General features: G+C 34.9%; 1 protein-coding gene across 1 annotated transcript in view; it reads left to right on the top strand.

The window, feature by feature from the left end:
• Positions 1–24,880, top strand: part of rps6ka5 (ribosomal protein S6 kinase A5) — a 48,868-nt gene extending 23,988 nt beyond the window's left edge. The window contains exons 9-17 of the mRNA XM_003214409.4: positions 77–238; positions 2,528–2,653; positions 4,700–4,833; positions 5,227–5,320; positions 6,501–6,671; positions 8,535–8,726; positions 11,358–11,517; positions 12,761–12,924; positions 15,336–24,880. Coding sequence (XP_003214457.4) covers positions 77–238; positions 2,528–2,653; positions 4,700–4,833; positions 5,227–5,320; positions 6,501–6,671; positions 8,535–8,726; positions 11,358–11,517; positions 12,761–12,924; positions 15,336–15,575 — 1,443 coding nt within the window. The 3' untranslated portion in view covers positions 15,576–24,880. The remainder of the gene's footprint in view (positions 1–76; positions 239–2,527; positions 2,654–4,699; positions 4,834–5,226; positions 5,321–6,500; positions 6,672–8,534; positions 8,727–11,357; positions 11,518–12,760; positions 12,925–15,335) is intronic.
• The last annotated feature ends 463 nt before the right edge of the window (positions 24,881–25,343 follow it).

Below are 25,343 nucleotides of genomic sequence, written 5' to 3'. Positions count from 1 at the left end.
TTTGCGTTAGAAGTTGAAACTCAAATCTTTTTAGTTTCTTTCACTCCTTCTTAAACTTAACTATGTTTTCATTTAGACAATAAATTGGAATGACTTGGCTGCCAAAAAAGTTACGGCTCCATTTAAACCAATAATACGTGATGAATTAGACGTTAGTAACTTTGCAGAGGAGTTTACAGAAATGGACCCAACATATTCTCCAGCGACCACCCCACAGGCTGCAGACAAGCTTTTTCAGGTAATTGCCTCTTTATCATAATAATGATATGTAGTGAGGCTAATTAGTAATTATATAAATATAGTGATATTTCAGAAGGTTCTTGAACTGAATGACAAAATTTTAATACTAATTCAAACAAGTGGACTAAATAAACCTTTATAATTTTTCCTTCATTGGTAGATAAATAGGAATAGTCATGCTATGTCCATCATTGAAAGATATCATCAACAAAGATATTCTGCTCTTGAATGCATATTTAGTTTAGCTGATGGTTGATACCTACAAATAATGAATACAAATTGAAAATGGATATTAATTTAAAAACATTTAAAGGCAAAAGGGAAAGGTTTGATTAGCTATTTGAGCATGGCAGTTAAGAGTACATTTGGATTCCTTTTCTATAGCATTCAAATTACTTCAGAGTTGTAATAATTTTATCCAACATAAATTCACCAGTATTTCAGTGGGAAGTGTGGGCCTGCTTTTGAATTTTGTTTATTAGAGTTAGCTCCTCAGTTTGCTAAGATTTATAGTGTAAGGCTGATTGATTTAAATTTAAGTCTTCTCCCAGACTCAGATAATCCATCCTTTTTCAGAAAGGATTTCACTTAAATTTGTTAGGTATATGACCAAAGCAAACTAAAATAATCTTAACTGTATATATGTCATTAGCTATATTGGCCATGTAGCACAATATAGTACAACAAACTTGAAAATGCATTCCACAGTGATACTTTTCTTACGCCAGCTATAGTCAATGTGAGCATGGGAGACTGAGGAATAAGATAGATTTTTGCCATAATGATAAAACATTTGGATGTAATGAATATTTTAAATACTTACCATGAACATAATAAGAGTTGTACCATATCTGCTGCTTGAGCTGTAGAAAATGCTTCATTTTTGTTACTCTGAAAGATGTCTTGGAAAAGAAAATTCCTGCAGTTAAAATATACTGTAATTCTTTTAATATCTTTTGAAATATATTAAAAGCATTTAAGTGACAGAAGTATCAGTTAAATGCTTTTAATTATTTCCTCCCACTTTTTATGTTTGCATAGGTGTATTTTAATCTAATGATTTTATCTTATATTGCTGCTATAGTCCCCCCCCCCTTTTGAAGTTGATGGATTTGCATTGGTGGTTGTTTGATATTATTACTGTTATATAAACCTTTGTTTTAACTTCTGTTTTATCATCTTCTTATGTTTTAAACTGTGTATATTGTTTAATGTATTTGCGTTGTTACTTTTGTAACGTTGTGAGCCGCCCCGAGTCCCCACGGGGAGATGGTGGCGGGGTATAAATAAAATTTTATTATTATTTTTATTATTATTATTATTATTATTATTATTATTATTATTATTTTCTGAGAAACTACATCTTCAAATATGAGTTGAAACATGTAATAGATTGATGTAGGAATGGGATACAATAGTCTTTTGAACGAAATTGGTACAGATTTGTCCGTTCAGAAATAGCTGAAGCAAGAATGGATGCAGTAAAAAAAGTGATGCTCTGTTATACAAATAGATTTGTTTTTGTGTTTTTCGTGAGCCAACGTATTTTAATAATTATACTTTATAGCTTTATCTAGAAATAGACGTTTTCAGCTCTGGGATGTCCACTGCTGAAGTTCTGCTGTTGAGAAGAGATTTATATTATTAGCATTCATCAACTGAACCAATTGCCTGAGTCCAGTCCCTTTACTTTTTTTTTTTTTTAAAAAAGAAGGTCAGCAATCTCTTTCCAATCTGATCTGAACCCACAGAATAAATACAAGTTTTTGTGTACAGATCAACCTTGCTATATTGGGTATTCTTATGGATTTATATATGCAAAAGAAATATAAATAGAAAAATCAGAACTTTGAAATATATCAGGGTAATTCCACTGACATTTTAGAAATATTAGGCTTGCATTTATTAGCTAAAAAAATTGAAGTTTGTCCAGTCATAATATAAACTTGTTTGATACCTTAACTATAGGTGTCTTGAGAAGGTAGCCAGTTTGAAGTATGAACCTTTGTCACCAGTGAAAAAGCTGTGAGTCAGTTTTTCTAGCATTTTTTACAATCAAATTTTAATTGATTTAAAACCAGACGATAGTGTATTTTCTTTGAGGCAGGCTTCCTCTGTTGTGATAATTTGGAGTTGCATAATTTCCTTAAATATAATGTTTCTTACTTACTTTGTAATTATGATTATTTCTTTCCTTCTGAATGTTGAGTATCATAATAATTAAAATTATGTCTAAAATTAAATACATGCAATTTCTAAGCTTGCCAAAAATTTCCCTCCTTTTTAGGGATATTCCTTTGTTGCCCCTTCTATTTTATTCAAACGCAATGCAGCTACTATGGATCCTGTTCACTTTTTGACAGAGTTTGATCGACCTGGAGTTACAAGTATTGCCAGAAGTGCAATGATGAAGGTAACAGTAAGAGCTTAACTATCCACCCACCATTCATAGGAACTCAAAAGAGGGGTTGCTGTGCGGAGAATATCAGTTTTGATTGATCGGTTTATTCTGTTTTAAAGGTCCACACAATAACCAAAGTTCTCAGGCTATTTTGCAAATATATGACACATTGTACCAACAATGTATAGGTGTCCTGCATGTGATCATTACCATACATAGATATAAAAATGTGCAGATGTGTATGATGGCCTTCCCATTAACTCTACGTGTTTTGTGTGTCATTCATATGTGCATTTGAGCACACACAGTGTAGCTCATTTCTGTGTATGGGTACTTACAAGTAAGAGAGAATAGCAGATTTGCTACTTAGCTCTGAAGAAGAAAAAATTCTATTTCATATGACTCAAACCTGGATTACTGTAGCAGTATCACTTTTTTTTCAGCTCAACTAATTGAACTGTGGGGAAGTCAGTCCAGATGTGAATGCACTGGCTGTGCACTCCTAGTATAAATTGTCATTACTCTTCTTGCTGTTTTGACTGATTTTTAGGCACTCCTTTCCCATCCCCGAAACTGATCAAAATGTATCAGAACTGTTAGTACCAACCATCTATTTGGTACAGTAGTAAGTGTGCCCTGATCATTTGTTTGTTCACTGTATTGCTGTGAACAGGGATCTTTAGAGATGAAACTCAGAATTGCGGATCTAAGCCAAAAAATATTCTACGTACCTACATTTCAGAAAAATAGTATGCCACATGCTTATTTATAGCATACACTATATATTAGGAAATAGGAAGGGTTTTTATTGTAAGATTCTGACTTTTTTAGAATCTAGTAATATGTTGTCCTCTAAATGTTCAAATGTATCATAATTAGATTTGTTTTGTCTGATATTTCAATGTAAAATATCTTAAAGAAAATAATATAAACAGCATACTAACACTATGTAACAATTTTTTTTAAAAGAGTCTGTTCCTGGTTTGAAAACGTTATTCCTGTTTAATTGTACATTACTTACTTTGAAAGTAGTTGTTACACTTCAGAAACGTAGTTTTTGTGGTTGTCAGAAACTATGTTTATTTGTTTTTGGGCATTGAATGTTTGCCATTTTTGTTATTTTGTTAAACTGCTCAGAGTACCTTCAGGGAGAGAGGGTGGGTTATAAATAGTTTTTTAATATTATTATTATGATCTTGATGATGATGATGATTATTATTATTATTATTATGTTAAATTGATTGAGTCTCGAGATATTCATTCAAAAACTATAGCAAAATGTGCTGAAGTTTTTGCAGTTTAATACATTTTCCATGTTTTTATGTTAGAACCAATTAGGAAATAACATTTATAACCCAGGAACAAAAATCATATTGCATAGTGTAATTTAACTGTCATCTTGCATGCGTCTATCTTAAAATGAACCCCATAAATGCCGTCTATGCTTCATGTCGACTTATAAAACCTTATGTGACTTGGGGCCAAGATATGTGAAAGACCACCTTCTCTGTGATCTTCCCAGACATTTTAGATATTCAGAGGAGGCCCTGTTGTGTGTCCCAATACCTTGTGAAGTTAGGTTGGTGGGTATATGTAACAAGATTTTCTCAGTAATAGGGATCTCATCTTGGGATCCCCCAATTCTCTGAAGGAAGTCAGGTTAGCCGCCTGTCTTTTAAGCTTCTGATACATTTGACATTTTAGTTTTAACTGTTTTAAAACTGAATTCCACTGTTTTTAGACTGGTTTTATGTGTTTTTTAAAAGGCGTTTAATTTATTTGAAATATTTTTATCTTAGTATTGTAACATTTTTATTTATTCGTCAGAAACACTTAGTAAGAAATTAATTAATAGATCCAGCTTAATTTGGAGCTGACAATCATAAGATTGCACTGTTTTTGTATCACATTCATTTTCATTCTTTTCGTGGTTAGAAAAACGTAGCATATCAATGATACTGTGTAATATTATAGCCTACTGATTCATTCAAAGGCTGTAGTCTAGTTTTTCTGTTGATTGTGTTTGCCTAATGTTAAATACAGTTCTTACTCCTCCAGGATTCTGCATTTTATCTTCACTATGAACTGGATCTGAAAGAAAAGCCACTTGGGGAAGGAAGTTTCTCCATATGTCGAAAATGCATGCACAAGAAAACTAGCCAAGAATATGCAGTAAAAATAATTAGCAAAAGGTATGAACACACTGATATTTTTCTTATTATTGCTATTATTGTAAGTTCAATAATGAGAATGTAATTTTATTTGAAATTTCATTCCCAGGATGATTTATAAGGTTAAAAATATATCATAAAATATATCATACAGAAATTAAAAAGCATGTAACATTTACTAAAACCTGGACAAAATAAACATCTACAGTTTAAGAAATACAATTCTAGAAATATCCAATAAGGATACAAAGAGGATACATTTTTGAATCAAATTACTTCCTTTTTAATACAGAAAAATGAAGGTTATTTGTGCCTGTATGATACAGATTTTATTTGTTTTTTTATATCCATGAATTCCAATAGATAAGCTTTTCTTTGTCAAATTGTTGACTAACATTTTTAAAAAAATTCCAGGCTTGAAACAAATACTCAGAGAGAAATAACAGCATTAAAACTCTGCGAAGGACATCCAAATATTGTGAAGCTGCATGAAGTTTATCATGATCAGGTATTTTTAAAAGTAAAGATACTACAGTTGAACTTAATAATAGTCTACATACTAAACTTTATTTTGACCAGTGGTTCTCAACCTGTGGGCCACGGCCCAACAGTGGACCGCGAGAACGAAAATCCAGTCTGCGAACCACCTTCCTCTTTATTTTTTATTTTATTAATTTTTATTTCCACTCCTTTCCGCAGAGCTGACCATTGCATTGGGTAGACCACATCAGCTCTAAATTATTAAATATGGTTTTCTGTGGGCAAGTAGATGGCGACTACTGGATGGCATATGTTCCGTATCAGAAACTAGAGCTGAAGTGGTCTATCTAATACAGTTTTCTGAATTAGCACCCCAAATAACCAAACTGAATCCAGAATTGACGAAAAACTGATTCGTAACCCTTTTGGTACTAATGTTGGAGAGTGGTCCCTGGTCAAAAAAAGATTGGGAACCACTGATTTAGACGTACCGCATATATTTTTATTGAAGAGGCTGAAGAAGGATTCACTGCTCCTATGAGTAGGCTTCTTGCAATCAGATTCATTTGCTGCAACCTAATAATTTTGAAAAGTTGTTCAAGTTGACTCATCCCAAATATATCAGTTTGATCTTTGCCCATCTTAATTGATGATATCTAGTAAAGGAAGATTGATTGGGTGGGTTTGGGGAGTAATTAATGCTTAGTTCTATCGGGGTGGAAGCAATGACATTCAGAGGCTTGCTTGACGTTTGAGTTCTGCTTTGCTGCGGTACCCAGTTGTGAAACACCCTTCAGAAGGCCCAACTGATATTAATACCAGCACCTTTCTAGCCATAGGTAAAAGCATAGTTTTGTACGTAAACATTTTAGGCCTAATAGATGTTAAACAAATTTAAATGTGTGCATGTTTTTCCTGGCTCCAACAAAGCTGCGCAGGAAATGGGACGGCATCTCTAGATCATGGATGATTAAACAAATCAGTCACTTTCAGTGCAGAGATGCAACTGAACATGTCCTTGGGGGACCTGTGCTTAGAACAGTGACTCATTTACCCCAGTCAACTTTTGCTTCTTACTTTGATTCTGGGAAAAAATGTACTGCACAAACTAACTAAATAGTAATAATGTCCGGCTGAGTATTAGATATTTCCCCTTTGTATTTTAAAATTGGTTTTCTAATGTTTTTATACAAATGTTTTGTTTCTAGCTTCACACATTTGTAGTAATGGAACTACTGAAAGGGGGTGAATTACTTGAACGCATTCAGAAAAAGAAACACTTCAGTGAAACCGAAGCTAGTTACATCATGCGAAGACTTGTTTCAGCAGTTAGCCATATGCATGATGTAGGAGTTGTCCACAGAGACTTGAAACCTGAGGTATGATATTGGGGAATAATAAAAAATCTGTGAAAACCAATCAACATCCTGCCTTACTTTATTGTTCTATATTTCAGCTTGTCTTTTTAAAAAAGTGGTTTTTGTGTTAATATAAACTAAAAGGAAAAGCCCATTGATAAAAATTTAAGATACTATATGATACATTATTGTAATATTAATGTCTTCCAGTATAAAGCAATTGCAGCTTTTTGGGAGAGAGATCATTGCTTCTGCAACGTTCTTCCCAACTCTGGAGGCATTGCCTCTGAGCTCCAGTTTTCAAAATGCCAGTTGCAGTTTACTAGGAGACATATCCTTGCTTATCTTACCTTATTTTTTCCCTGTCATTTATCCTTTCATTTTAAGCTTATCAGAGGAAGGCAAACATGACTGCTTGGTTAGGCAGGATAGAAAAGACTGTTGGAGAAAGACTGAAAAAGATTGTTGGGTCCTGCCATTGGAGTTGGAGCATGAGGATGAAACCCAACGGTAGTGGATTGTTCCTCCTGGCCATTCTAATAATTAATTATTTTAGTAATAGCCTTTTTTCCTTAATTCTGTTTTGTGATCCCATTAAAATTAGGTTGTAGCTAATATGGTAGTTTGTTACTACTGACTAAATATTCCCAGCATATTCTGTGAGTGTTTTGTGTATATTTATCATTTGGTTAGATCCTTGTGATGAATTGTGTCGACAGTTCTTTGCAACAGTCCAGCTAACTGACCACCAAGCTTATGTATACTTGACTATTTACTACTAGCTTTCTGTTGAAACCATTTCAAATTGTTATTTTCAAAATTATAGGAATTTAATTGTGGAGTGGGTTAGGAAGATGCAGAGGAGGGTGAGACACCCAAAGGGGTTTGCTTCCCTATTCTGATGAAGTTTTTCACTGACATCCACAATAAAGGGCTTATGAGAAGAACCTGTGATACTGTTACAGTGAAAGTGACATGGAAAAAATATTAATCCATTGGAAATCATCATTTCGACATTGTATATGTTGAATTCTCTGATAATCTCACACAATGACCAAAATTCCTCCAGTCCACATTTGAGCTGAAAGAGCCCTCTTTCCATGACATTTCTTGATGGGCAGAAAGTATGGCGTTTTGGATAAGCATCTGCCAGTGTCACTTCAGAGAGACGAAGAACAGTGACATCCTCTGTCAAGACTTCTAGGGGTCCTTTAAAGGTTGCAGCAAATGATGTCATTGTTCTTTGTATGACTACAGGGACACAACTAGAATTTTAATCTGTCACCTGCTTTCTGCTGGCAATGAAGTGAAAGACAGCTTTTCCTAGATGGCTTGCAGCATTGATATTTGAAGGAATATATGTCTCTATATATACTTGCCCAAAAACTGAGGTCTGCAGAATGGGCCATTCTCTGCTTCCACCTGTGGAAACAATATAAAATATAAAAAATATATGAGTTTTGGCAGAACCCAATTGTGGAATGCCCAATTTCGATCCCTTGAGATTTGGGGACTAGTTTAATTTAAATGTTACTTATACCTGGTTTAAAATTGTTATAACTTTTGAAATTTTCTTAACAGTTTTTTAAATATTTTTATTTTGTTTACATTGTTTATGGCATTAATATAGAAATCTTTTGATCATTTATTTATATTGTATAATGTCCCAAGCTCCCATCATAGAAAACAAGATATAAAGAGTGTTTAATAAATAATAAGTAAAATATTCTGCTTGCGTGTAATTAAAAAAATCTCGTGTACACATAAAGCATAACTAGCATTTGTCTTCTCATATAAGAAAAATACAGTTTTATTGGTTATTGTCACTTAAATTATTTTGGCTGCATAACTTTGTAATTACTAATTTTAAGATTTGTTTTTCAGAACCTATTGTTCACAGATGAAAGTGATAATTCAGAAATAAAAATAATTGATTTTGGATTTGCCCGGTTAAAACCACCTGACAACCAGCCTCTTAAGACTCCATGCTTTACCTTGCATTATGCTGCTCCAGAGCTCTTGAATCATAGTGGTTATGATGAATCGTGTGACCTCTGGAGTTTGGGAGTCATTTTGGTAAGCTATATCTAAATTGCATTTTTATATAACTGTTGAAATATTTCATAGAATCATAGAATAGTAGAGTTGGAAGAGACCTCATGGGCCATCCAGTCCAACCCCCTGCCAAGAAGCAGGAAATCGCATTCAAAGCACCCCCGACAGATGGCCATCCAGCCTCTGCTTAAAAGCCTCCCAAGGAAGGAGCCTCCACCACAGCCCGGGGGAGAGAGTTCCACTGTCGAACAGCCCTCACAGTGAGGAAGTTCTTCCTGATGTTCAGGTGGGCAATTTGGGAGTGGAAAGCTCAATTATATATATGTTAGTGAGCATTCGTGTTTGAGTGGGATAAGTATATCTCACTGGACAATTGCAGATATAATACTGGTCCTTTATAAATCACAGTTTGATCATCATGAATGATCCTGGTATCAGACCCATTTTTATGAGTCCTGTTCAGTTTGAGTTTACTTCATAAGATTCAATTTAAAAGCTCTTCTGTCCTCTTTTTTTTTTTTTTTTGCTTTAAATGCCAGTAATCTGGTCCCATTCTCATCAAGAGGAGCACATCGCTTGGCTCTCCTTGCCATAAAATATTATTCAATGCTATAGAAGTGTATAGATGTCCTCTCTACACTATTATCTTATCTGCTGATTTAGAATTCTTATCTTTAGCCATCTAACATATCTCACAAGTGGAACAGGTATCATTTCAGAAAAAAGTTGACTTTTAGCCTTCTTCTTAACAACCTAAATTTGGCTTCCAGGAATTAACAACTACATGCTCTGGAGTGTGTGGAGAGTAATCCACAATGAACTGGGTTATATTCCCACATGGCAGCTTCTGGGGCAGGAGTTTTCCGTTATTTCCCTTAACTCTACTTTAGTGCCAGTGGATATCTGTTTGTCTTGAGGAATGGATCCTTTCTAAGGGATTATTGTCCTCTATTTTGGACAATCATTGTCCTTCCCTGAGACCCCAATTTTTCATGGAGAGGATTTGGGATGTTGAGATAACTTCCCTGAAACCTTGTCCACCAATTTGCTTGCCTGTGACAGCTTCTCCAGGTGAGCTATCCTGATGAATTTGCTCTTTGATATCCAGGAGTTCATTGCACTAAGTAAAGACTCACAACTTTTGTTCATCAGACTGAGTATAATAAATATTATACTCGGTGTAATAAACTGGATAGCACTACATCCCTACATCCCTACCTGTTTTACATATTTATAGCTGCTGTTCATGTTATTGTTGAGTTTGTTTACCTAGATATATTAACTGATTCTTATCAATGATTAGCTGAAGTTAGGGAATGACTGAGTTCACCATGATTCTTCGTCTGTTGCTAATCTTGTACAGCAGTGGTTCTCAACTTGTGGGTCCCCAGATGTTTTGGCCTTCAACTCCCAGAAATCCTAACAGCTGGTAAACTGGCTGGGATTTCTTGGAGTTGTAGTCCAAAACACCTGGGGCCCCACAGATTGAGAACCACTGTTGTACAGGGACTTAGCATGTATTTGTGCTTTACTCCTTTTTATCTAGTGCTTTGTCTCTGGTTTAAAACACTTCGTCAGGGAGGTGAGTAGGGAGCTTCTGGAAACCTGTCTTGTGATTCTTTGTTGAGATACTGATTTTTTTAACCTGGTTGAGAAAGTGATGGAGACTGTTATTTCTGCAAAACACACTTCACAAAAAGTACCAAAGAGGCAGTGTATTTGAAGTAGGCAATCTTCTTATTGATTCCAAACAAATAGATTCAGTGTGGCCATTCTGTAGCTTTCAAATATACTGTTTTGTTTAAATTATTAGGATGTATTAAAATTGTTATGTTTGTAAAGCTCAGGTTGCAAATTTATATCAACATTTTTAATATAGATGGGTGAAAGTGTATTTTGAAGGCCAACTTCAGTGTTCTGGATTCAGTGCTGGATGAATTTGGACCAAAACCAGTTTGATTTAGAATTGAATATCAGTTGAAATACAGAATATGACTTTTTCATATATTGCTCTTTTATTTGCACTGGAAATACAAAATTGCCATAACCTTTACTTTTTTTTACATGTGCACAAGATTTAAAGAAGTCATAGTTCTTTAGAGGGAAACAAGACCGACATTTTACAGTTAAATATATACAAAGAAGTTGTGCCAGCTATCTTTATAAAGATGCCTTAAAATGGTCATAACTTCTTTTCATTTCCACAAAACTGTATGAAATTAGGAGATAATTACCTTTGGCAAAATATTTAACAGATGCACATCCCGACATATATTATGTTCATTATATGTATGCATTTGTTGTTACATCTTTTCAAGTTGACTCTGACTCAGCAACTCTGTCATAGGATTTTGTTGGCAGGATTTTGATACTGAGAGTATGTGGTTTTTCCAAGGTGACCCAGAAGATTTCCATGGTTTAGCAAGGATTCAAACTCTGGTTTTCTGGAGTTCTGGTCCAACACGTGAATCACTATATCATGCTGTCTCACGACAAGTAAATCTATGGTACGGTCACCACCTATTGGGGTGGATTCAAAGGCATATAGCAACAAAAATGTGTGTGTGTGTGTGTGTGTGTGTGTGTGTGTGTGTGTATTAAAACAGAGAGAGAGAGAGAGAACTTAATTTAGTCTTATTTTTTTCTGAAAAGTATACAATGCTCTCAGGACAAGTGCCCTTCCAATCTCAAGATAAAAATATAACCTGCACAAGTGCATTGGAAATCATGAAGAATATTAAACGAGGGGAATTTTCTTTTGAAGGGGATGCTTGGAAGAATGTTTCTCAGGAAGCCAAAGATTTGATTAAAGGTATATACTGACCAAAAACTTAATCAGTGTCTTCTTTGTAATTCTAGTATCTGTTAGCATTTTTGAAATTTACTAAAACGATGGACATTGCTTTTCTGATGTTGACTTAATCTAAGATGTTTGCAGAAGTCTTATTCTGACAAGCTCCAGTTCAAAACTTCAGTGTGAATATCCAATCTATGTGTGGGTTTTTTAATTGAATGATTTGATGACAAAAGCCGAAACTCATATACTACTACTTCTGAACTACAGCTGTTGCAATAGTCTAGCATGATTTTCCAGATAGTACAATGTGATTATTTTTGCAGATTATGTAAATATACAATAGAAGTTGACTGTTTTGAACAGTTTATTTAATAGGAATTCTCTGACTATAAAAATGCCCAAGCTTAGTTACAGGATTCAGTCTGCAATGCTGTAATTTCCTAATGTTTGTCACTATACAAGTATACCTCAATTAATGAAGTAGACACATTTCTGAGCATTAGACCTTTGAGAGAATATTTGGTACCAGACAGAAATGACATGGCAAAAAAGAAGAGCTTAACATTTCTCAGTAAACATTTTATTGAAAACTAATTATATCACTAATAAAATGGGAAAAGGTAGATGCATAATGAAACAATTTTTTATCCCTCTAAAAACTGCTTCATCATAAACATCCAGGAATATTTCTTTCTTTCATCATCCTCTACCTTTCTTGGGATTTCCATTTTGGTGGCCTAACTGGTAGATCTCTTGTTTTGTAATATGTTGGGAGTAGCTAATGACATAAGTTTAATTATTTTCCTCTATTTTCTCTGTGTTACTCTTGATTCATGCTCAGTAGAGAGTTCTGGGGATAATTTCTTGTGTACCTTGCCTGTTGTAGGCAGGCACACAGCTACAACAGGATCAGTTAGAATAAGACCTGCTCTTCCACAGAACCATTTTTGTTTATTGCACTGTTTACTGGAGTCACACTACTGCAAGTGGATACTGAAAGTCTGGTTTCTCCAGCCCTCCTTTGCCATCCTCCCAATCCCTATGCTGCTAAAAAAATCTGGCTAGAGAGACAAAAAGGAAGAAATGGGTCTAGTAAGGTATAAAAAGACCTTATAGAAAGGAACTTCTCTGTTAATAATTGAGATAATGGCTCTATAACCATACATCACATTATCAAAGCATTTTATTTTCATCAATGATAATTAAAAATATAAATAGTAGTTCACTTATTTAAATATATCTGATCAATTCCTATTAGGACTTCTTACAGTGGATCCAAATAAGAGAATTAAAATGACGAGTCTGAGATACAATGAATGGCTTCAAGATGGTAGCCAGCTGTCATCCAACCCATTAATGACTCCGGACAATTTAGGATCTTCAGGAGCTGCTGTCCACACCTATGTCAAAGCAACCTTTAATGTAAGCTCAAAATTAATTAGATGCATGCTTTGGTAGTCTATTGACTTTTAAAGAAAGATGCACATTAGGTGCATATGCATTTAAAATTATTTACTGATTTACCCTGAGCTGAACGTTCTTCTTTCTGATCCCTTTTGTGGGAGCCTTTTTTTCCTGTCTCAGTTTCAGTAGTTTGAACTTATTAAATCTACTCTTGAAGATTTGGAGTAGTATTTAAGAGAAGGAGAATGGAAATGAAATATTTACCTGGATCTGTGCAGCAGACAATTCTTTGGAGAGGGTGAACTTTTGATAGCCTTTATTGCCCATGTGTGCTCAGCCACACTTGTATGTATGTGCCCTTGGCCTTCGTGTGAGTTGTGTGTGTCGTGAGCTGCCCTTCTCTGAGTTTGTGTGCATATCCCAGGCTGCCCTTCATTCAAGTGTTTTTTGTGTGTGTCCCAGGCCATTCTCATCCAAGTGTGTGATCATATCATAGGCTGCGATTATTCTAATGTGTATATATGTGCTGGGCCACCCTTAAATATAAATAATAATATAATAAAACTTTATTTTTAACCCATCCTCTCTTCCCAAGGGGGACTCAAGGCGGCTTCCAAAGTAAAAATGGCAAACATTCAATGTTCCCCACCCATTGACATAGTGCTCTGTTTTACATTACCCTCTGTTTCCAATTTTGTCATCTGGTTTTTGCACTTTATCCATCAGCCCTGCCCTTACAACTGATTTGCACCTGCCCACTCGCCCGTGCCAGAAGCTGTTTACTATATCAGGCCATTGGTTGTTTGCTTGATGGTTGTCTTTATACCGTGTTATATGATGTTGCTTTATATTGTTTTATGATGTTGTTGTATTAATTTTGTTGTGTTATGTTTTAACTATGTTGATCGGGCTTGTCACCATGTAAGCTGCCCCGAGTCCCTTTGGGGAGATGGAGGCAGGATACAAAAACAAAGTTATTATTATGCTAGTACAAAACATAATAGACAATTAACAGAAAATTAAAAGTAAATCAGTCAATAAGTATCATATAAAACATATCATATAAGACAAAATTGCTCAGATTAAAATACATATAAAAATATATGTTTTTAGAATTTTTTGTTGTCGCCATCCTCACAAAGTAGAATTGGTGGTAGTCTACTTTCCTTCCTCTCCGTATGCTAATTGCCTGAGTGTGTATGCCCTTGATTTGATACCCTCACCTAATTGTGTGTGTATCTGCTGGGATGCTAAATTTAGCACTACAAGAATGGATTGTCATTGCCGTTAGGATTTTAATGGTTTGGATATAATCCAATAGTGCTGCAGGAAATTTGCTGACAATTTGGCAATTTTGGGCCTGGGCCAGAACAGTGTTCTTGTGATGAAATGATATGCTAATTTTGGCAGTTGGGAGGTAGCTGCATGCTGTTTCCATTGATATTTTAATCTGAATTTGAAATAGACTGCTTGGCAGTATGGTGGAAGAGACTCAGTTTCAACTCTGCTGCCTGCTATCCTGGTGAATATGTACCAACTGTAGTTCCCAAGTGTTTCATTGCATAAGCTGGCAGAGGCCTGGTGTTTAGTGCTGCCTATAACCTATCACCCATCTGGAATACACATAAACATACAGGATATGAGTTACTAATGAGTAGACTGTTGGCTGATGTTGCCTGCTTAGTTTGACACTATTTATCAACATTGCCATCTCATGGCAAATTATAGTAACTATGGAAAGTTACTGTGCAAATATTACAGAAGCCATTTGGTCCTTGTAATGTTGCATGTTACTAGTGGGCTCTTCTGCATTGTTTCTGTGATGCAAGGCTGGGCTTGCACAAATCCCGCCATAGACTTAAGTTTATAGCTGATACAAGGGCTAACATGGAGGTCTAGAGTGAGTTCTACTCCATTTTAATATATTGTCGTTCTGGAGGGAGGGTGTTTAATGTAAAATGGAAGCTTCAAAAGATCTTCACACATCAATTTATTTTACAGGGGAATGGTGCTAGGGTTGGATTTGTTTTGGTGCCTGGTGTGTGAGTTAGCTCTTGGAATTTTTCCAGATGTGATGACAGTTTGGTTGTGGACTGCCAAAGTCACATTTTCTTAGTCCATTTTTGGTTATACTATGACCCCAGTCAATGGCACTACAGGGTGGAGTTCCTGTTGTTAGAATGCTACCATCCCTTCCTCCACAGAAATCAAAAGAAAATTAAATTAAACATTTCCACAATTATCCAATATTGTAGTGTTCAGGAATCTTAAAGGGCATACTTTTGTTGGAAATTTACTGTTTCATATATGGTTGCCCTATGTGTAATGTAATTATTTAGGTAAAAGTTTTCAATATTTTTGTGTTTTAATCAATTACAAGAACTGAGTTTAGTTTGTTTGTACACCATTTTATTTGGCTTTTTAAACAGGCCTTTAACAAGTACAAAAGAGAAGGATTTTGTCTCCAGAATGTGGACAAGGCACCTCTTGCAAAAAGAAGAAAAATGAAAAAGACAAGCACAAGTACAGAGACTCGCAGCAGTTCTAGTGAAAGTTCTCATTCTTCTTCCTCTCATTCGCATGGTAAAACTACCCCTACAAAGACACTGCAGCCAGCAAATCCCACAGACAGCAATAATCCAGAGGGAATCTTCCAGTTTTCTGACTGATGAATCAAAGATAATTGCCTTGTTGAGGTATAATTAAATGGGTATAAACTTACTGCAATGTGAGCACCTTTGAACATAGTCCCTGTTTCAGTTGTGTCTCACAATGGTATGTTAAAATTCTTGAATCAAAGTTCAAAAAAGTGTTTTAGAAAAGGTTTCTGTAAATTGTTTTTAAGACGCCTCAAACGCTTAATCAAGTGGGTAATGCTGCACATGGAAGCAGAGCTTCTTTGTCCTCACACAAATTGATCTTTTTATAGTTATAGAGAAAACTCGTAACAGGGAGAAGTATAGATGAAGGGGAAATTACCGCTTGATGATTGAACCTATCTGAGAGGTGAACCCTTGAATTGATTAAAAGGAACAGAAGAAAGTATAGCCTTTTTACTTTGAAATTCACTGAATTGGGGTGGGAGTTGTGCACAGAGAAGTTACCCAGAACTTCCCATGTATACTTTTGTTGAAGAACAAGACCTATTTGTGTGAGGGCACAGATGGTCATTTAAAGAACCACAGTTACAGACCAGCTACCTGTTCTTTCTCATTGTACACTGAGGAAACAGAGCCTACTGAACTCTCAGAAATCTATTTACTAGTAATAGCAGCCTGGGGAGCATCGAGATCTCTAAATCATGGCTGCTTTTCTTTGAAAATTTCTCATCTTTAGAAAGAGAGGCAAAATATATGGGCTAAAATGAAAAATCTATGCTTCCATGTATGTAGCAGTGATTTTCCTTGTGCCACATCCAAAGACTTCAGCATGTGGAATGGATACAAAAGTTTTGGCAAAAGACATATGCAACAGTTCAGTATGCAGAACTGTATAATTTCTTCTACATTTTGGCTCCTCTCTCTTTTCTAGCTTCAAAGACTGTTTGATGGTTTTAGTACCATTGCAGAATTGATATGCTTACTTGATTTGCTGTGTGAGCATTCAGTACTAAAACCACGTGCTAAGGTTTTTTGAACAAATATTTATATTTATCTTTATGCCTAGTTTTGAAATATAAAAATGAGTTTTCTTATATAAGACTTCTATATTCCTGTTTGATCATATGGGTCCAAAAGTTAAGCATGCTGTGATACATGTGACAGTTTATGCTCTGGTGGTAGCATACAATTCAGAGTTTTTTAATTCTACATAAAACACCTGCATGGTTTAGGATACTTGTAATTGCATTTGATGAGCTGCAGAAAAATGTGAGCATCTTAGAGAGGCTGTATAACTTGCTCTAGCAGTTTTCGTTAAGAATTATGAGTTTATTGCACCATGCAGCCATAAAATATTAAAGGTTTTGCTTTCCTGTCATGATTTCCATACCTATATGCAATACTCTTTGAATTTTGACCCCTTTCAAGTTGGGGTATCTTCTAACTTTCAACAATTTATGCACTGGGAAACCTATAAAGGGATTTGTTATCAAACACTGTGCTTCACAACTATACACTGTGTTTCTCTACAGCAAGTTATTTCTTGTTGTAGTTGTGATAAAGGATGTTTTTAATGATGAATTGTGAGGCATAATCGTCAGTATGTGCAGAGCTTCTGTGCTACTATCTTGCAAAAATTTCTTGAAGGTCCTATTGTGCACTCAGTGGGACAATCTACATAAAGTTAAGCTTGTACATAGTTGTGTGCATGTTCCAGGTTCACCCAGCAGATTTTACAAACAACCTGCTGCATTGTAAAATAACCTCCTATGCAAAACAATAATTGATACATGTATATATAGAAACTGTATTTCTATAAATGAGTTGTCTAACATTGCTGCATCTCTCACCAGCGTTTTGAGAAATCTAGAGCAGGCTTGTCTATGGAAATGGATGGAAAGACCACATTATTCTGTGTAACTGTATTATTATGGACAACATTGTCAGTCAGCTCGAGATAACACATACCGGTGGTCCAAGATATATTTACTGTGTGGTCTTTCAGGTTATTAGCATTGTTTTGTCTTGTTTTTGTTTAGGAAAATTGGTTCTGTTATAGAAGTTTGCAATCAGACATCAAATGTATGATCCTATTCATGTTTACTCAGATATAATTTCTTCTGGGTTCAGTGAAGCCTAACTGTCTTGCAAGGATACATAGGATTTCTATTTGAATTGTTTTTACCCTGAAGTTGGGAATGACTTAAAATTTTAAAATTCTAACGAGCTTTTTCACATTTGGGATTGTTCCCGTAATTCAAGATAACATGCAGCACATAATTAACACTGTTTGTCCACCAGATGTGCCTTGGCTTCCACACTGTGTTTAGGGACCTAACTTATTCATGAAATGTGTAAGTATAGACAGGACAGAAGCTGGCATTTATTTATTTATTTGGCAGATTAAATGGAAACTCGTAAGAACATTTCTGTTATGATCCTCTCATGGGAGAAATGTTTCCCTTTTGAGTTTGGGGGTTTCCCAATTCTGCAAATTACTTGGTCAGTAATTTTGTGAATGATTACTTGCAGATAGACCCTCATTGAACTCTATGGGATTTACCCTTAGGAGAAGTATAACATTGTGCTTCTAATCTGATATTTCTACATCACAGCTTACAGGCAGATGGAAATTGTACTGAGATTTGTACTATTTACATTATCCTAATATTTTAATATTGATAGCACAAGCAACTCAAGATGGCTCATTTTAAACATATGATACTATGCCAGTATTTAATTCAGTTTTACTTGCTGAATCACTCTTAGTGAATATGACTTACATAGTGAACCATTTTCTTTCTGATAAATATGCAGATAACGTCAGGGACCATATGCAAGTAAATGTTCAGTGAATTACACACAAATATCTTGCTATTCTTTCCCAATTTTCTATTTCACTGTGAAGATTGCATAAATTATATTTTAAAATAAAAATTGCAGTGGTTCATTAGATTACATTAGAAACCATGAACTCTGCTTTAAATTTATAAGTAGATTAATGCATTTAAATATCAAGTCCATTTTGAGAAATGGAAGTGACTGGTGTTTTATATAAGAGCTTCATTAAAATATTGATAAAATGCACACAGTAATATATCAGTATACTGTTTCTCAGGAAAAGGGAATTCTAATTTTTATTTCCATAGTTCTTTTGCATAGGCAGCTATCATGAAAGCTCACTGAGCTTTTTCATCTTTTTTTTAACCACTGTGGAAAAAATTCAATGTTAGCATGAGTGCATATTCAAAAATACTTTTGCTGACTTTACAATGTTGAATTTTAATAATATACAATTTTCTGACATATATAGGTATAATATCTTACCTAGAGAAATTGGTGGTGATTAGAAATTCAATGATACATATGCAGTTGAAAAGGTTAGGCCTTTGGAGGACATGACTAAAATCTCTAGCTACTATTGCCAGTTATGCTCAATCTGGAAGTTGTACTCCAAAAAAGAAACTTTTTTTCAAAGATGGTGTTACTTCCAATAGCTTCATTTATTAAACAAGTAGTTTCTTACTGTTCTACAAACAGTAGAAGAGTAGGGGTGGCATGTTTCTTATTTCCTAATCCCCTTGTTTAATGTTTTGTCTTGTTTGTACCAGGACAGAGCAGCATGGGATTTTTGGACATTAATTACCTCTTCTTTGCAGTGTGTTACTCCTGGGGACAGACCTGTTGGCAGTTCCTTTCTGTGGTTGTCTAAGGATTAACACATTTTAAAGGAATCAGGGAAAAGGCGTGCTTAGGATATGCATTATTTTGCTATAAAATGCAATTTTCCAAGCCCTGTACCAAAGTGAGATGATACATTTTGGTAGTTTTGATCTGTACATAATATCCTATTCAGAGCCAAAAATGTGCTACCACCTATAATTCATTTTTCCATTTTTAAAATTTGGTACCTTTTGGAAACTAATTCCACAATTGTTTGGAATGCTTTAAATTTCAGCTTAATGTACTAAGGTGCCAATATTCAGTCTGCATTATACTCACAAAATTAGAGGGTCTGAAGTGACATGGCAGCAGTGTAACTCTCCATGCTGTTTGATCTCCAGTTCATTCCTTACTAGATTAATAGAATCATAGAGTTGGGAGAGACCCCAAGGGCCACCCAATCCAACCCCCTGCCATGCAGGAACACAAAATCAAAGCACTCCCAAAAGATGGCCATTTAACCTTTGCATAAAAACCTCCAGAGAAGGAGACTCCACCACATTCTGAGGGAGAATATTCTACTGCTGAACAACTTTTACCATCAGGAGGTTCTTCCTAATGTTTAGGCGGAATCTCTTTTCCTGCAGTTTTAATCCATTGCTCCATATCCTAGCTTTCAGAGCAGCAGAAAAGAAGCTTGCCCCCTCCTCAGTGTGACAGCCTTTCAAATATTTAAACATGACTATAATATCTCCTTTCAGCCTTCTCTTCTCTAAGCTAAAATGCCCAGCTGCTCCTTGTAGTGCTTGGTTTCCAAACCTTTGATCATTTTGGTCGCCCTTCTCTGGATACTTTCCAGCTTTTCAATATCCTCCTTGGATTGTGGTGCAAGAACTGGACATGGTGTTATTCCAGGTGAAGTCTGACCAAAGCAGAATAGAGTAGAAATAGATTGTGCTTGAGTTGCATAGAAATGGACCAATATATATATCATGTCTATTGTATCAGTAAAATAAAGGTAAGTTTAATAACTTACTTGAAGGAAGTTGCTGAATCGTGGCATGTAAATGGAAAAATCTGTCTTAACTATACTTTGTAACAATACAAGGTAGGTAATCTTAGTGAGGACTGAATAAGATTCCCAAATTTCAATATTTGTTATGATTAGTTTGTTTGGGAGCTCTATCATAACTAAATGTAAATTTAACTTTTTTCCCCAAAAAATCTTAGGTATCTTCAAAGGTGCTAGTACTGTTGGGCTGTGGAATGTAAAAGACTTGTGTCATTGGTTTTGTGTGTGCCTGTGTGTGTGTGTGTGTGTGTGTGCTTTTATTGGTTATCTGTGTTCAAGTTCTTAGTATTATAAGTGGATGTCCAAATCCTGTGCAGTTAATTTAATAATTTCAATTGAACTGATATTAGTGGATTTATTTACTTCTGAAGCTGGACTGCATGGAAGTTTGTCTGTACAACCCAGTGTTTTCTCTGTCCATACTGGCAGCTTTTTGATATAAGGCAAGGGCTTTCCCTAAAACTATTACATGAGATGCTTTTAACTGAGCTGAAATGTGCACTTTGCTAAGTAAGTGTGGTTTTAGATAAGGAATTAGTAAACTGGGACACTAATATATATTTTACAATAAGATGACAATGTTTTAGGTTTCTTTATTTTAATCTTTTGATCTTTTGTCAAAGTGTAATTGAAACATATCATATGGTACACATTAAATATACACACGAATTAGATTCTGAACATCACCAGATTATGTCATGCATTCTTTTAATAACAATACATATTTTAAAGATCTAATGCACAAGAATTAAATGTCCATGAATTAAGTGTTCAAATATTGTAAACATTTCAAACATTTGAAGATTAGATCTTATAAGTGATTATACAGTAGAGTCTCACTTATCCAACATAAACGGGCCGGCAGAATGTTGGATAAGCGAATATTTTGGATAGTAAGGAGGGCTTAAGGAAATGCCTATTAAAGATCGAATTAGGTTATGATTTTACAAATTAAGCGCCAAAACATCATGTTATACAACAAATTTGACAGAAAAGGTAGTTCAATATGCAGTAATGCTATGTAGTAATTACTGTATTTACAAATTTATTACCAAAATATCATGATGTATTGAAAACACTGACTACAAAAATGTGTTGGATAAGCGAGTGTTGGATAAGTGAGTGTTGGATAAGTGAGACTCTACTGTACTTATATTAAAGGTATAAAATGAGAGTTATATATTGGTATGAAGTGAAACACATTTATATATTACAGTATAAGCTGAACCTAGATTGGGGCACTGTATCTGGGCTAGAAGAAGGCGACTTACTCACCCCTCCAGAGCATCCCTGTAAAAATGTTACACAGAGGATTGGGTCAGACTGATGAATGGCATGAGTTGTATCGAGAGCTAGGGAAGGGAGGTATTTCTGAAATTATTTGGAGGCACTTCATAAGTTTTATGAAGTGTCTCTAAAAGGAGAAAGAAGATACTAGGTCTGACCAATTAGACATTCATAGATAGTTTTTTAAAAAAAATAGAAATGACTCTTACGTCTTCAGAAAATAGAAGTAGACTGAATAATGCAGTTCAGTTTCTCTGAGCACATATGTTAGCCCACATGGGTGAATTGTATATCCATTCAGGTTAATCAGTGTTTTGTAACATGAACACTTTGGTTTTACATAAGATATTATTTATTTAGTACATCCCTAGAATAAGAATTAAAATGAAATGATAGGTGCAATAACAGAGACCTTGTGTTTTAGGTTTTCATTTATTTTAAAAGAGCACAAAGAAGTAATGATTTGACACTTCTAAATGTTTTATTTTTATATGTGTAATCTTGGGCACAATTTTATTGAGTAGTCTTAAATAGAAACTGATTTTAAACATTATAAAATGATATTATTCTTAAATATTTCTTTCCTCGAATAGTTCCTTCTATAATGTTATTAGTTCTTTATTATTGAGGCATCCATCACTAGCAGGAAAGGAAACCCAGGCCACAGAAAATAAAATGGACCTTTCCTCACACTCTTCTTATGTGTGGCCAAAACCAGCTCTGGAGACTCCGTACTCCCTTTTTGGTGGTGATAGTGGCGTAGATATCTATAAGGTGAAAGCCCCAGCACAGCATTCGATTTTTAGTCCTAAGATGGTTATAACATTAGCTAGAGGTCCTCCAACCATGTTATGATACTAAAGCCTATTTGTGTTTTTCTAAATTTCTGGGAGATGGTGTATTTCATATATGCATATCTAATTGTTATCTATAGTTGACACCAACAAGATATTCTGTTGGGTATTATGATAGTATAATGAACAGCATAACATGATGGTGAGCTAAACTTCTGATACAATGGCACTATATGATCTTGTTAAAATGCATAGAGTATTAGTTGGCTCTAACATATGAACATCATGAGTTCCAAATTCTAGGGGGAAAGGGAATTAATGTAGATTCTTTCTGGACTGCTCCATCATCAGTGTGTTCTTTAATACTACAGTGTGTTCTTTAATAGCTGCCCCTAGCCCTAGGGGAGTGGTGGCATATAAGTTTGAATAATTAATAAATAAATAAATAAATAAATAAATAAATAAATAGAAATAGCAGATTGACTTGATGAGAAATAGCTGAATGGAGCCTGCATTGTGGTAATTTTTTTCTGATGGGTCCAGAGAGCAAACGCAAGGGGAAAATCTAGAATACCTTTAAGCAACATAATCTGCTATTGGAGAAGGAAAGTGAGCCATTTCCTTTCTATTTATCGGGTGACATGCATCAGTCTTTTGTGTTTGCATATCTTGAATCTAGAAACAGACAAATATTGTAATTCAGTGCGATGTTTCATAAACATTAATTAGGTATTACTAGGCTATTTGATTTCCATGAAGAGCTTACATCTGGATTGTGTTTAAGGTAATGACATACATAAACTACATTCCTTTCTTTCCAGTTAGCCTCCCAAGTGAGTCAGAACATAGGAACATAGAATAATTAATTCAGCGGGTGGATTCATCTCACCATCTGTATGTAGAAGTGAATTTGAATCTCAGATTTATTGTATTCTTAGCTACTTGAGGATAACTGATATGATTGCATCTTTGCAACATAGCAGAAATGAGTTGGCAGCTGCCAGGTTTGGAAGGCCACACCAGCCTACCTGTAGGATTCTAGAGGGCTGCATCCCTGTTTTTGCTTCACCATAAAATTCATCCCTGTATTTTTTTAGTGATTGGGAAAAAATGATCTTATCCTATAAAAATATGTCATCCTCCCCACACTGAATGAATGGTGTAAGGCTCTGAGTTTTGGATCATGAAGTCCCATTAGATGCATTTTGGCAATTTACAACATCTTTCAGCTCAGAAGGAGGCAATGCAAAATCACATCTTGACAAATCTTGCCAAGAAAACCCCATGATACAATCATCTTAGGTTCACTGTAAGTTGGAAACTACATGAAGACACACCACAACAGCAACCCAGTTAATGGTCCTCCAATTCAGCAAAATGACTAGGAGCACCTACTGAGGCTTACGGGTGCTATTAGACATTTAAGGGGTTGAACAAAAAACAATGGTCATTTTAAAGGTATGCCAGAGCCCCCAGAAACATTGACATTTGCTCCCCTCCTGATCTAGTGATAAAGTGGGAAAATACTCGGAAATTGCATTGTGAGATTGATCCTTTTGCTTTGTGCAAGGAAAACTATTCTTGAAATTGTAACTTGATCAAATACATTCTTTGAGTCATTTTCAGTGAGCTTGTTTTGTATGTTTTGACATTCCACTGATACTTTTAATGTGCATTTCCTTTGTATGTGCTATCTTTCTGTTGGTGAAGTTCTTAATGATATATAACATTTCAGAAAATAGAAGATAGTATATTCGTATATGTTTTAAAAATATGCAAAATTTGTACCATGATAGATTTTTAATTTTAATTATTAGTTTACTGATTGTTGCTGCATAAAGAAATATTTTTTTCTTTCAATGCAAATTATATATATATATATATATATATATATATATATATATATATATATATATAAAATAAAATAAAATAAAATAAAGGCTTTTATTCAAGCTTTTCCCCAAAATGTAATATTTGTATGGTTTATATACAAACAGTAATAATTAAATAATAGCAGGATTGTTTCATTCTAGCTGGGCTAGAACTTTATTGTTAACTTATTGTGTAATGTGGAATATAGGCTTCTTTAGAATTACTTTTATGAAAGAGAATCGTATGTATATTTTCCCTTGTCCCCTTCCCTGGCTGCTGTGTGTGCATTTGTAGGTGCATTAATTTTTCATGGATTCTTTATTGTTACAGTGCAACACTGCCATTTACCAGTTCCTAAATATAGAAAGTAAGGGATTTTGTATTATTTACTTACAACGGTCAACTTTGGCAGATATTTATGTAAACGTAATAAAGATGCATGCTTACTACATGTCTTCTGATTTGCTTGTTGTTTACGTAGCAAGTTTTTAATAAGTTGTATCAACTTTGGCAAGAAAGAAAGTTGAAATTTGCATTTGTTCAAACATATCTTAAGTCTTGGAGTGTGCTGAAATGTTTTTGTGTCTGGGTTTAAATTTTAAAAGCGACAAGGGCTTATATCGCGTATATGTTCAAGTATGTTTGTTCTATCTTCAGAAAATAAACTTACCATACGTATGTACAAAGTTCTGCATGTGTCATTAATTTTATTACTGACAATAATTGACACTTCACGAAATAATAGCATTCTTTATGCTCCTAAGGCAAGTTTGGGCAAAGTGTGGCCTTCCAGATAACATTGAATTGCAGCTCCCAGCATTTCTTGCCATTGTGTATACTGGCTAAGGTTGGTACTACTACTACTACTACTCCTTTCCATGTAAAGCCAAGGAAGCTGTGCCTGACCCTAAACCAGTGCCTGTCATCAGTAAAGGACTGGATGATAGCAAACAAACTGAAACTTAATCCAGACAAGACAGAGGTGCTCCTGGACAGTCAGTAGATCAGGGAATAAGGATCACGTCTGGATAAAGTTACACTCTCCCTGAAGACACGGGTCTGCAGTTTGGAGGTACTCATGGATTCAGCGTTGAACCTGGAGACCCAGGTATCTGAAGTGGCCAGGAGGGTTTTGCACAATTAAAACTT

The sequence above is a fragment of the Anolis carolinensis genome, chromosome 1, assembly GCF_035594765.1.
Source record: "Anolis carolinensis isolate JA03-04 chromosome 1, rAnoCar3.1.pri, whole genome shotgun sequence".
NCBI classification, from domain to species: Eukaryota; Metazoa; Chordata; class Lepidosauria; order Squamata; family Dactyloidae; genus Anolis; species Anolis carolinensis.
Note: the sequence above shows the minus strand (reverse complement) of the source record. Positions and strands in the feature narration are given on the sequence as shown.